This window comes from Salmo trutta, chromosome 38, assembly GCF_901001165.1.
Source record: "Salmo trutta chromosome 38, fSalTru1.1, whole genome shotgun sequence".
In the NCBI taxonomy this organism is placed as follows: Eukaryota; Metazoa; Chordata; class Actinopteri; order Salmoniformes; family Salmonidae; genus Salmo; species Salmo trutta.
Window position 1 is genome coordinate 5,170,575 of NC_042994.1, and position 14,138 is coordinate 5,184,712.

General features: G+C 43.4%; 1 protein-coding gene across 3 annotated transcripts; it reads left to right on the forward strand.

The window, feature by feature from the left end:
- The first annotated feature begins 618 nt into the window (after window positions 1-618).
- On the forward strand, window positions 619-8,223 carry LOC115177955 (ribonuclease H2 subunit A). 3 transcript variants are annotated; one of them, XM_029738954.1, is made up of 10 exons: window positions 619-703; window positions 4,828-4,994; window positions 5,114-5,185; window positions 5,387-5,513; window positions 5,624-5,711; window positions 6,130-6,267; window positions 6,569-6,656; window positions 6,984-7,107; window positions 7,378-7,579; window positions 8,094-8,223. In XM_029738954.1, exons 2-9 carry the CDS (start codon window positions 4,868-4,870, stop codon window positions 7,541-7,543), a joined length of 930 nt encoding a protein of 309 aa, XP_029594814.1. In that variant the 5' UTR covers window positions 619-703; window positions 4,828-4,867; the 3' UTR covers window positions 7,544-7,579; window positions 8,094-8,223. The 3 variants fall into 3 exon arrangements, with proteins under 3 accessions (XP_029594814.1, XP_029594811.1, XP_029594813.1); XM_029738951.1 differs by having other exon boundaries at window positions 7,378-8,223; XM_029738953.1 differs by having other exon boundaries at window positions 698-776; window positions 7,378-8,223.
- The last annotated feature ends 5,915 nt before the right edge of the window (window positions 8,224-14,138 follow it).

Below are 14,138 nucleotides of genomic sequence, written 5' to 3' on the forward strand. Positions count from 1 at the left end.
TTAGGATGGTTAATAGTTTGACATGTTGTACAATCAGACTGAAAAGAGGCAAAACATGAAAAGAGACTTGAGAAGAAGTGTGTTCTTTCAGAGATGACATCATGTGACATGGTTATAACCACTAACATATCTGGACTGCAGGTAAATGAGGCTACATTAAATCTAGATGTCACCGTGTAATCTCAACAGCGGGGCCATCAAGAGGGAGGGGGAGGCGAGGGAGGAGGAGGGAAAGGGACCACTTAGGGAAGGCCGTGTTTTTTGTTGTTGTACCATGTTAACATTCGCTTGAATACCAACCTAAGTGATTCGGTCATGTGTACGTACCTACAATGGGATTTATTTTTTATGTGAAATATTTGCTGTTCACAGGGGCCGACGTGTGAGAACACACACTAAGCATCTCGTTCAACAGAGTGACATTGTTGTTGTCACTCATGTTCAAGTTTCAGGTTTTATTTGTCACATGCACAAGTAGGGAAATGCTTAATTAACATGCAAGCCCTTGAGTTAGACCAGTAAGATGGAAGACTGTTGCTGCCATCCTCCGAGTGTAGAGGTACTGCACTAAAAGAATAGGCATACAACCCAGGGATACAGTAGATGGCACTACAAATCCCACGAAGCCCCGCATGAGGGCCACGTCAGAGATTCCGCGCCAAAATTGACTGACCACCAGACAGGAACATCAACAACACACGGGGTGAGTGGGAATTTTATGTGCTTATCTTTCCTTTTCACTTGCTAAACGGCGTGCATTATTCAACTCAACGCAAGTAAGAAACTAAAATGTTTCTAACATGCATTAAACAAACTGCTTAGCTAGACAGTTAGCCCTAGTTCACGACTTTCAGTTCCATTACTAGTACACAAGTCATTTGACGAAGGCGTCTTCTGTATGGGGTGAAGTATATATTCAATAAACAAAAATATTGTTTTTTCAAGGTGTTTGAAGCTGGTGCACAAAACCGAAAGTAAAAAAACGAAACTCAAGCACGGGAAGCATAGAAATCGAGCACATAACAGGTCTACCGCTAATTTGACTTGCTTTAATGAAAGTGACAGATCTATAACGTACATTTCTATGTGAATCTGGGTTACCCAAAAAGGTGCAATATCGCTCTGCCATTTCCTCGTTGCTAAAATGAATGGTTTGCATTGTTCGTTTGACAACATAAGCAAGTGCAGAGAATCAATGTACCTTCTAAACTGCTGTAAAATATATTTTCCATAACCAAAAATAATGTATTTTCAACTGTTTGAAGCAGGTGTACAAAACCAAAAGATGCAAAAACGAAACTTAAGAACGGGAAGCATAGAAATAGGGCACATAGAACAGATGTCGCTTACTAGACTAACTTTCAATGAGTGACATCTCTAACTCACATTTCTGTGAATTTGGTCGGGTCGCCTAAAAAGTTACATATTGTAGTTTTAAGAGCCACGATGCTTGGTCTGAACATTAACATGCATCGCTTGAGGTACGGTTTTGGAATCATAAGGACTTTATCTTTCTTACCAGCGAGAAACGAAAGGTTGAATTGATACAACTTTTTATAGGGTTAATGTTTCCACAAGGCCATATCTCCATGTTACAGCGCTTGTTTATGGGACATTTATGGAAGACAGAGGCGACCACCTGGGTCAATTCGCTATCTAGCGTGCTCCGAACCCCTGTGTGTAAGCGTAACTCGGGAAGTGTAGTTTCTTTGGATGGAGCCACCCATAGTTGTATGGATCTGTGCTAAACTGCTACAGTAAGTGTATATTTTTTTCTTTGAAAGATTCTTTATTGCTGGTGAAAAATAAGGGTAGGGTGTCTGTCCACCCACGAGGTTTGGTGATGAAATGTCACTTATTTATGTTATAAAGTACATTTTACCAAGACACACATGATTCTTCATGTTCTGAATCGTCCAGTGGGGTCTTTCTCTACCATACCATTATATCCAAAAAGTCAAATTTCGTACCCTAAACATCCGATAATAAGCACCGAGCTCTGTTAGAGCCGTGCAGATTTCTCGCAGCGATTTTAGAATACCACAACATGTTGTTGTGGTATTCTGCCAAGTTGTTTCCACTGGTCACAAAAAGCTACATTTAACATGACACGAGCGGAATTAAATGTCAAAGGCTTTGAAAATAAAAAGCTCGCGGTGCTCCGTTGACATTTCAGAGAGACGCTTGTTTTTGTGAAAAATCTTACAAAAATTGAATTTTGCATTAATATGAAAAGCGTTTACTAAAATATAAAAATAATGCATGTCTTAAAATCGATATCTATCTTACCTCTATATTGTTTAATGTCCCCCGGATTTGAGGATGACTAGTTCAACGCTGAGCCTGTCAGTTAGCCTTAATTCTCTCACAGCATCCAGCCTAGTTGACGCAGACCACCTACAAGGGTAAAAACTCCAATAACTTTTGAATGAATTATGATAGAGACATGAGGTTTGGACCATTGGTTTTCTTAGAGGTGAAATGATGCGTTTTTGATTGGACACCCTATTAAGGGCCATATATTTCGAAAGCTGTATCGCAAGCGCTGATTGACGTTTCTAAATGGTAAAACACAGCGTGGGGATTGTACACTGAACAAAAATATAAACGCAACATGCAACAATTTCAAAGATTTTACTGAAGTACAGTTCATATTAGGAAATCAGCCAATTGAAATAAATGTATTAGGCTCTAATCTATGGATTTCACAGGGAATACAGATATAAATCTGTTGGTCACAGATACCTTAACAAAAGAGGTAGGGGCGTGGACCAGAAAACCAGTCAGTATCTGGTGTGACCATTTGCCTCATACAGCATAACACATCTCCTTTGCATAGATTTGATCCAGCTCTTGATTGTGGCCTGTGGAATGTTGTGCCACAAAGTTGCTGGATTTTGGCCGGAACTGGAACACACTGTCATACACATCAATCCAGGTCATCCCAAACATGCTTAATGGGTGACATGTCTGGTGAGTGTGCAGGCCATGGAAGAACTGGGACATTTTCAGCTTTCAGTAATTGTGTACAGGTCCTTGTGAAATGGGGCCGTGCATTACCATGCTGAAACATGAGGTGATGGTGGCTGATGAATGGCACGACAATGGGTACTCTGTGCATTCAAATTGCCATCAATAAAATGCAATTGTGTTTGTTGTCCATATCTTATGCATGTCCATACCATAACCCCACCATGGGGAACTCTTTTCACAACGTTGACATCAGCAAATCCCTCGCCCACACAACGCCATACACGTGGTCTGCAGTAGTGAGGCCGGTTGGATGTACTGCCAAATTCTCTAAAATGAGGATGGTAGAGAAATTAACATTCAATTCTCTGGCAACAGCTCTGGTGGGCATTCTTGCAGTCAGCATGCCCATTGCACGCTCCCTCAACTTGAGACATCTGTGGCATTGTGTTGTGTGACAAAACTGCACATTTTAGAGTGGCCTTTTATTGTCCCCAGCACAAGGTGCACCTGTGCAATGATCATGCTGTTTAATCAGCTTCTTGGTATTGCACACCTGTCAGGTGGATGGATTATCTTGGCAAAGGAGAAATGCTCACTAACAGGGATGTAAACAGAGAAATAAGCTTTTTGTGCTTATGGAACATTTCTGGGATCTTTTATTTTCAGCTCATGAAACATGGGACCAACACTTTACATGTTGCGTTTATGTTTTTGTTGAGTATAGTTGACATGCTAACCGCTGAAAACTAAGGCAGAATGCCGCCTAGAGTTTGAGAGCGAGCTCTGGCCCAGGCCGCCGTTCGGCTGCCCTCTCACTATCAGCCTGACTTCTTTTAGTGACTGGCTTAAATGTACTTTCGTAACTCACCAAAGTAAAGATGTTGGCGTGCTGGGTCACAGTTGTCATTTCTCCAAAATACTTTGCATACTGCCACAGACTAGCTTAAGTCCACGTGCATTGGATTTGCAGTACTACTGACACATGCACGTGTTACTTCTACTGTGAATGGTTCACAGGTCCGCTGTTTGTTCACCCACACCCGCCCGGAGTTACTAATAAGCCATCCACAACCGCTTGACTATATGTGAAAATTTGAGGCCCGCATCCGACCCAAACCCTCTATAGAAAATGTGGTGTAGGCTACAGTCAGAGACGGCGGAATGTTTTTTTTTGTCAGGGGGTCCAAGTTTTTTTTAAGCCTATGTTTGTGCTTATAATTTCTGACATTTTTGTTGGCTATTTGTTAGTCAACTTGTCTATAATTAGATACATGCAGCTTCTCTTGTCATTATATGTTGCCCTAAAAGTAAACCCTTACTCACCAGAATAATATATCGATAGAATGAATGCTTCAATCTAGTTGACATCAGTAAGGTTTTCTTTGTCATTTTTGCTTCTTTCGCAGAGGGATGACGTTTAGGGACCAGTGAGAGAATTTTATAACAACAACAAAACGGGAATGGTTTTCTGTGCAACATTTCAAAATTATACCAGTTTTACCAGTTGTAAGGAAATAGAAAGCTGTGTCCACCCATGCTCCCTTTATCCACACAATATTTAATGACCCTAAACCTGCCCCTCCCTGCGGATATAACCGTGGGGACTGCGGATTATGAGTCAACCCACCCATCACTATTCTACTGTTATTTCTAGCTGGTTATATCTTGTAATTGCTTGCTTACAATTTGATTGCTATTACATGTTTCAAAATGTCAACATAGCTACTCACCAAGACCCTTGAAATGTAAGTTACAGTTCTTTAGGCTACTTATCCTTTACAGTTGTTTACAGATCACTTGTTGTTTACGGTGTTCTTTCTCTGTACAGTTGTTTACAGCTCTTGTTGTTTACAGTTGATTACAGACTGACAGAAACAGACCGTGGAAGGTCACCATGGATCTCAGTGAGTTTGAAGCAGACAACTCGGTGAGCTGTCGCCTGGCTTCAGCAATACCCGACGTCTGCAAGACAGAAGACTGCTGTTTGGGTATCGATGAAGCCGGCAGGGGGCCTGTACTGGGTGAGTGGGCCTCCTTTTCAAATGTCATGGATCACTTAGTAGATCACTGAATGTCTGTTATCTAGCTGCTTGGTCATCATTTGATGCTGCTTGCTAATATCGTGCATTCGCTCCACCAGGACCCATGGTCTACGGAATATGTTTCTGTCCCGTCGCCAAAAAGGAAGATCTGAAGGACTTAAAAGTGGCAGGTAAGTTCATGATTATGTTTTTTAAAGATATTCAAGAGGAATCCGTTAAATAATGAATCCATATACGTGTTGTGAAGGATGCCTGTGTGACTGTATTGTACATGTCTGTGTCTCTAGTGACAAACCTTTTGGGGATCAACAAAGTTGATTCATGCATCTGTTTGTTGTACAAAGATGAGTTACTTGTGTCTCCTTTTCTAGACTCGAAGACATTGACAGAGGCACAGAGAGAGGATCTATTCCGCAAGCTGGACGAGGCCAAGAGCTTTGTAGGCTGGGCTCTTCAGGTTCTCTCACCCAACACTATCTCTACCAGCATGCTGCAGAGGTATTTAAACACATACTGTACTACACACACACACACACACACACACACAGAGAGAGCGAACAACCGAACACACACACACAGATGATTCTAACCGTTCTGCTCTTTCACAGGTCAAAATACAACCTGAATGCTCTCTCTCATGACGCAGCCATTGGCCTGGTACAGTTCGCCCTGGACAGTGGAGTACAGCTCAAAGAGGTACGGTACAAAGCATCTTGGTTATTTTAAACCATACATACAAACACACCAATATCGTCAATACAACATAACAAACACTCTAAATGTTTTCTTCTCTTTTCTCTCGCTCTGTCTTTCTATATTCTATTTTATGTCTCGCTTTCTCCCTTTCTCTCTATCGTATTCACTACCCTTCCAGCTATATAGACATGTTCTTTTTACTCGTTATTTACTGTGTATTTATTCCTTTTGTCACTATTTCGGTTTTTGTTATTTTGTATCTTTAACTGCATTGTTGGAAAAGGACCTGTAAGTAAGCATTTCACTGTTGTTTACGAAGCATGTGACAAATGAAATGTCATTTGATTGACTTGACCAACCTTTTATTACTACCCTGTCCCTGTCCCTTGTCCTCCCTCCCTCTCCCTGTGTGTGACAGGTGTTTGTGGACACGGTGGGTCCTGCAGAGAAGTACCAGGAGAAGCTGTCCCAGCGGTTCCCCGGGGTGGAAGTGACCGTACGACCCAAAGCCGACTCCCTCTTCCCCATAGTCAGTGCTGCCAGTATCTGTGCCAAGGTTATATGTCACGCTAATGCCAAACTCTTCCTTTTTTAAATGTTTTTTTTTTAATAGTTTCCTCTGTCTCCTGTACCTCGAGACCAGGGATCTGAAAGTACTGGAGTGAAGGCTTTTGTCCCAGATTAGCAGTCCTCTTCAGGAGCAGAATTGAGGTAGCCTGAGTGCCAGTTTGTTTGTGCTATCATGCCAACTTCTTGTCAATCCTTGACAGCGATTAAGTTGACAGGTGCACAAACAGACCTGGGACCAGGATAAGGAGGAGGATCACTGGCCTAAATGATCTCTGCTGCTCCCTCAGGTGGCCAGGGACCATTCAGTAAAAGACTGGAACTTTCCAGAAGACCTAGGAGAGGTGGATGCAGACTACGGCTCCGGCTACCCCAACGGTCAGTAGGGAAAATCTTCACCCATCACACACTCTTTAATGGCTTGGCAACACTGGAACAATATATGAAGTTCAGCATCTTGTATTGAATCCCAGTTTAGTCAAATTTGACAAAAAATGTTGTCCTTTAATGGTAGAATGTGTTTTAACACTAGAAGTGCAGAGACCATCGTTTAAATGTTGTATTATTCTGAAATGGTAAAAGTCATGGCTGGTAAGAGGATGGAGGCCCATCTTTTGTGTTGAATAGACGTTTGTAGAAATACAGTAGTGTTTTAGTGCTGTAATGGTAGAATTTACTTTTTTGTTGTTGTTGTGTGTCTTCCAGACCCGAAGACGAAGGCGTGGCTGTTGAAAGAGCTTGACCCGGTGTTTGGCTACCCTCAGTTTGTCAGGTTCAGCTGGAGCACCACACAGACCCTGCTGGACAGCAAGGCTGTCACCGTACACTGGTGAGGAGAGATGGGCTAGGGGGACTGGGGTGGGATGAGGGTCTGCGTTGAGAGAGGGGGTACAGGTGAAGAAGGGGTTGGAGAGGGGCCAGGGAAGGGAGTGGTAGATGGTGAAAAGTGCTCAGTGTTTACCCTATATTCTACTAATGTATTTTAGTACTATACAAGTGTTTCAGCTTTGTGAAAACGGAAGAGGCCATTGTAATGTGAGAGCTGTGTTTGTTTACATTCAGTAGAACAAGTTCACATTAACTATTTGTGTGTAATCAGGGATGATGATGAGGAGGATGGGGAGAAGGCTGCAGCCCGTCAGAACAACACCTCCATGCTCTCCTACTTCAAGGCAGGCTCCAAGACCTCCGCCCAGCAGAGCAACACACACCAGACACACCGCTTCTTCACAGAGAGGAGACTGCAGAGCCTGGCCACACTCTGAGACAAGGAAAGGAATATACACACCCACTGAGACATGGTGCGGAACATACACACACACATACACACACACATTCTGTTTAAAGTCTCTGTCCACTGTTTCCAGATGTATATGAAATGTGACCTATACTTAATTACAATATTACTGAAATAGTGTTCCTTCCAAAGAATGGGTATTGAGTGTGTTAAAAAGCAGCTTTTCTGTGTTGGAATGGTGTGGGTGTACCCCAACAGCAGAAGGGTGTGGTTGTATACTGGTCATTAAAAATATTCATGCGGGTCGACCGCCTACTTGCCAGCTCCTCCTCCTCAGGAGGCGGGGTTTTCTGTGGGTTTTTTTCCTCTCCAATTTATTATTTGGCCACAATACGAGTATAGGACGAGTCAACAACATTATTAGTGTATGAGTTAACAGAATATTAACTTTCAAAAAAGGGACATTTTCACTGGACAGTTACCTAAAGATATGTAGAGGAGCACACACATACTTAACTGCAGATGTAGAATACTAAGTTTTTTTAAGGCTGTGTGTATGACCACAAACCTTTCTATAGATCGTTTGCTGTGAAGACCACTGACTGATGATCAATTTGAAAAGGACTTGGAGCCCAACTTCATGAACTTTGTTGTCATTTGAATAATACTTTAATGTGAAATAAACAATAAATATACATTGTTTCTAAATAATTGTCTATTTCTTTCATAGAGTTCAGGAAAGGAAATGGTGTTTAGTTCAGGTATGTTTTTATTATTGCATTAGTGAATACTGCGGTTGGTAGGTAGTGCTCAACTTTCATATTCCCACACTGCCCCCATGTGGTGAAAAACATACACTTCAAGATATGTTTCATGTAAATCCTCTCCCGAACAATCTTGCTGTTGCCTTTATACGAGTTATACACAACATTCCATAGGTACTGGAAATCACCTTTTACTTGAATAATTAGGAAGTGTTCAGGAAGTCTTAAAGGTAATATGTTGTATAAGCATAAGTACAGCTATTATGACTGCCAACTATTATTCTAATGCTTCATACTCAGTGACAGACTTAAGTAATACATAAGCCTACAGTTATCATGCAAAATGCATATTAATGCAAGATATACTATACTGAGTTTCCCTGAGAAAATACCAGTGATATTTGCATAGAGTAAATAAAGTGACCGTAGTGTCTTGTTAACTAAAATGATAGCGAGTTTGGCATTGCATCAAGTGTCCGCTGGTAATTTTCTGCCTCTGAATCTCTGAACTCAACTCATTCAGTCGTGGGCATCCTCTGTTGTTGACATGGCAACCGGGCTTACATCATGCGTCTTATAATCTTCCGAAATTCCATCTTCTGTTTTCCCCCTGGGGAGTTGAGTGTGACTCGGGTAAATTGAAATTCCCTGCATCTCACCAAGTTTTCTTCTGGGCTTTATTCAGCAGACACTAGTCAACACAGGTGTCTATAGGTATGACCAAAATACATACAATAACAAGTTAGCACAAGTGTTCAGCTACGTATCTAAGGCGTTAGCTAGCCTATTCATCGTCCGTTAGCCTTCATTGCCCTTCTGCTTGGAATCCACTATCTTCTTCCCCATGTTCATAGCCACAGTGGACACAGCGAAGGAGGAGAGGATGATGATGGATGTGCCTACAAACTGTGTGGAGGCCCCTCTGGGGGCTACCTTCATGGCCCTCCTGGGGAGGGAGTCAGGGTCTGCAGCCTGGGCCGCCATGGTCTGGGCAATGGGCTTCATGGATTTCTCTGGTGGTCTGTTAGAGACTGGAGCTCAGATACTTCTGGGGCTGATGGTTAAGTCCTTTTGCCTCACAAAGAGCTGCTTCTGGGGCTGGGACTCTCTTTGGTCCAGTGGAGCTCAGGCAAACATCCGGGGACTGGAGGAGGCTAAATCCACTTGCCCACTCCGAGAGCTGCTTCTGGAGCTGGCGTTCAACAGTCTCTGCCTGGATCTCTCTCTCTCTCAGCTGGAGCCCAGTCAGGCATTCATCCAGAGACTGAAGGCTAGGTCCACCGGCCAACTTCGAGAGCTGTTTCTGGGCCTGGAAACTCAACACTGACTGCCTCTTCTGGAAGCCTCAAATCAGGTAAACATCCAGTCTACAGTCCACACAGTAAGTAATGTCCTAGTTCAGCCTTGATCCCTCTAGTCTCTCCTGTCTGCCTTTTATAACCTCCCAAGGCTGTTCCCATGGAGCTCTACCTCAAATCCCTCTGAGTTAGCCCTGTCTGTGTCCGGCTGCGTCAATGTGATTGTAAATAGATTAGGACAACTGGCTGACATTGGAGAGGGCTAAGCTTTATCAGTGTCATGACTGTCCTGTGAGGATCCAAATAGGTCAGATCAGCTTTGCAATAAATAACTTCAACCAGACCCCCTCTCACCTGCACCAAAAATCTAAAACTTAAAAGTAAGGTGACAACACCAGCACCAGTGGCCAAAGTCACTCAATGGATTTAATAGTACTGGAAGAACCGCTGCTGTGCCAAACTGTCAGAGGTGAATGGAGACGATCAGAGGATAGCATTTCCTTCTGTTGCTGTGGGTGTTTGTGTGTTGTCCACTGTATTAATGCGAGTAGGACCACCTGGCCTCTCGATCCAGTATCGTCCTGACCTAACCTCTGGTAGAGACATAAGAGGGTATTCTTCAGAGCAGGTTCAATGAGTTAGTCAGATAACTTAATTAAACATCCAGATATAACTATTGATGTTCTGGTTCATTAAGAAAGCTAAACGTAGATATGTGTTTTTGGTTGTTGATTCAGTTAGACCATACCTATTCTAATCTTAAAATATTCAGGCAAGTTAGCTGGTTAAGTTATTGCTCCTGCTTTGTAGTATACCCCTCTGGTGGTCCTCCTGGGGTTCATAAAGTGGAAAACATAACACACTAACAAACCACAGAAAACGAGAGAAGGAAATGGTACAGGTCAGGTCAAGAGAGTAGGCTACCTAGCCATCCAAAAGAGGGGCTTTATAATCTAATATTGCTCGTTTTATATAGGCTAATGTCTATATTTATGTACTTATGTAAAACCAGTGGCATAGGTGAGATTATATCACGTGTCTTGTCTAACAGTCATAAATTCCCCTACAAGCCAAATTTTTTCTTCCTTGAATAGAACTTGATAAAAAACAGTGGGTGAATTTAATCAGTGGAATGCTCCCCTCACAGAAAACAAGGCAATGTACGGTTTTGGGACCAGAAGGTGCATCGAGGTGACTGGGAAGTTGGAACCTAACCAAACGATAACTCACCAGGTGCAACGTTTGAATCGTAGGCCGTTATATAGCTGCAATACAGCAGAAACATCGGTCCTTAGCTCATGCTTTCAACACTGGCGCCAGGAATAGGGCTACCTCGGTAACCTAGGCAACGCCGGGTCCACGGTCCCTAATCCCCGCGGCTCTTAATTGTCGTAATGAGATTGGTATGTTGGCTGTTCTTTTCCGCTTCTGGTATAGAACACTGAACACATCATGAGTCATGACATCAGGCCTCTGAATCTGGGAGAACCTTCTGTTACGGAAAATTACACATCGCCAGGTTTTAGGGTGTATCACATTTGCACATTTTAGTCATTTAGCAGAAGCTCTGATCCAGAGCGACCTACAAGAGAAATGAGGGTTAAATGCCTTGCTCAAGGGCACATTGGCAGAGTGTCACCTAGTCGGCTCTGGGATTCGAACCAGCGACCATTATGCTACCCAGTTTATCATACGCCACCATCTATTGTCTCAGCATCAGATTAATTCCAGTCAGGGTTTGGGTCAATACCATTTCAATTCCAGAAAGTAAACCCAATTCCAATTCTCTTCAATGCTTTTCCATTTTCAATGAGGAAAATGTGCAATTGGAATTTGGTTTACTTTCTGAATTGACTGGAATTGAAATGGGAATTGACCCCAACCATGATTGCAGTTTTTCATAATGTAGCTACAAGCAATAATACATCACCAGCCAGGTGGTGCCCATAGAAGATGTGTTAGGATTCAAGTGATGATCAAGGCATTGTGAACAACAGGCTAAATCTGACCACTGATGCATAGGCCTATGTTTAAAGTCCCTTTATGACACCACCCTGGAGATAGGATCAAAATGAGTAGGACAACACTGATGACACAGGAGCTATGAACACGATACATGATCAGTCGGGATTCAGAGATGAGTAATGCACTATTCAGAGGGGTTGGGTTAAATGCGGAAGACACATTTCAGTTGAATGCATTCAGTTCTACAACTGACTAGGTATCCCCCTTTCTCTTAAATGGGATATAGGGTGCCATTTCAGACACACCATAGAGTATCTGATTTCTCCATCCTTTCTGGCGGTATTGTGTCCATGGCATGCACGCCATATCCAATTCATCACTGGCCACCATGGTAATCTATTGGTTTGGATGGAATAGAAGAGAGGGAACATTTCCAGTTAGCTAGACATGCCTATACTGCTATCAATACATACTCTGGGGTCAGATCAGGTCATGCCCAGTTCAAAAGAATAGAGATGAGTTACATAGATCTCAAGTTAAAGAACAGAGTCCCAGGTTAAGAGACATTAGTAGACATTTCCAAGTGAAATTCCAAGTGATTCTGTGTCAAGGACCACCTGGTCCACACTGACTCAGGCAAATGATCTGGAAGACATGGATCTATTTGGTTAAATCCTCCTATTAGATCTCCGATCTATGACATGTTGTAGTGTCAATAAATTGCCTCCTGAAAGAGCCCTGCTATCCTCATCGTTGCCTTCCAACAGATGGCGAGATGGTGGCGAGGAGAGAGGACGCAATTAAATAGTTTTGCTGTCCTAGCGGTTAGTTCTGTGAAACCCGACACGCATGTACTTCCTAGTGCTACCGGAGTCGGCATGGGTTCGAATCTGACCCATGGGCTTCTGACTCGCAAACTCTCCCTCCTTTCCTGTGTCCTCTTCACTATACCAAACATACATAAAACCCTTAGAAAATATACATGTCAAGAAAATACGTATGATTTGATTTTCAATTGAGATTCACCTCATGAGAATCTTGTGTGGACAGACTAGGTAACATCTAATTTGCGGAATTACGCGAAATTGAAATGCTGTATTTCCGAGATGAATAACCCCATGGTCTCAGTCTTACTGCAGGGACACCCCTCTACCACAAGGTGCTGCTGTTGCACTGTAGTGAACATGTATTGTGTGTGGACCACCTTGTTTGACACTGTAATACAGTAATCACTGTGGATGATGTAGACATCAATAAAGCCCAGTGGGTTATGGTGACATGCTGTTAGTCACTACTCCTGTGATGTCCTGATGTCTTGGAGGGAGGGAGGGAGGGAGGGTGGGAGAGAGGGAGAGAGAGATTAAAGTGCATTATGGTATCAGACTGTGTACAAAGGGACACCTTCACATTCAGTCACAGTCAGAGATGAGGAGAAGGGACGGAGTAGTACGAGTCTTTAACACAGCCAGGTACAGGCCTCCAACAGATGTCACAGCCAGGTAGAGACCTACAACAGATGTCACAGCCAGATAGAGCCAGGTAGAGACCTACAACAGATGTCACAGCCAGATAGAGCCAGGTAGAGGCCTACAACAGATGTCACAGCCAGATAGAGCCAGGTAGAGGCCTACAACAGATGTCACAGCCAGATAGAGGACTACAACAGATGTCACAGCCAGGTAGAGGTCTACAACAGATGTCACAGCCAGATAGAGCCAGGTAGAGGCCTACAACAGATGTCACAGCCAGATAGAGCCAGGTAGAGGCCTACAACAGATGTCACAGCCAGATAGAGCCAGGTAGAGGCCTACAACAGATGTCACAGCCAGGTAGAGGCCTACAACAGATGTCACAGCCAGATAGAGCCAGGTAGAAGCCTACAACAGATGTCACAGCCAGGTAGAGGCATACAACAAATGTCACAGCCAGGTAGAGGCCTACAACAGATGTCGCAGCCAGGTAGAGCCAGGTAGAGGCCTACAACAGATGTCACAGCCAGATAGAGCCAGGTAGAGGCCTACAACAGATGTCACAGCCAGGTAGAGCCAGGTAGAGGCCTACAACAGATGTCACAGCCAGGTAGAGGCCTACAACAGATGTCACAGCCAGGTAGAGGCCTACAACAGATGTCACAGCCAGGTAGAGGTCTACAACAGATGTCACAGCCAGATAGAGCCAGGTAGAAGCCTACAACAGATGTCACAGCCAGGTAGAGGCATACAACAAATGTCACAGCCAGGTAGAGGCCTACAACAGATGTCACATTCAGGTAGAGGCCTACAACAGATGTCACAGCCAGGTAGAGGCCTACAACAGATGTCACAGCCAAGTAGAGGCCTACAACTAATGTCACAGCCAGGTAGAGGCCTACAACAGATGTCACATTCAGGTAGAGGCCTACAACTAATGTCACAGCCAGGTAGAGGCCTACAACACATGTCACAGCCAGGTAGAGGCCTACAACAGATGTCACAGCCAAGTAGAGGACTACAACAGATGTCACATTCAGGTAGAGTCCTACAACAGATGTCACAGCCAGGTAGAGGCCTACAACCATGTCACAACTGGAGACAAAAGACTGGAGACAAATTATACA

Coding starts and splice junctions, on each gene's coding strand:
- LOC115177955 (XM_029738951.1), top strand. CDS start 4,868: ATGGATCTCAGTGAGTTTGAAGCAGACAACTCGGTGAGCTGTCGCCTG. Junction 4,995..5,113: donor CGGCAGGGGGCCTGTACTGG/GTGAGTGGGCCT, acceptor TCGCTCCACCAG/GACCCATGGTCTACGGAATA. Junction 7,108..7,377: donor AAGGCTGTCACCGTACACTG/GTGAGGAGAGAT, acceptor GTGTGTAATCAG/GGATGATGATGAGGAGGATG.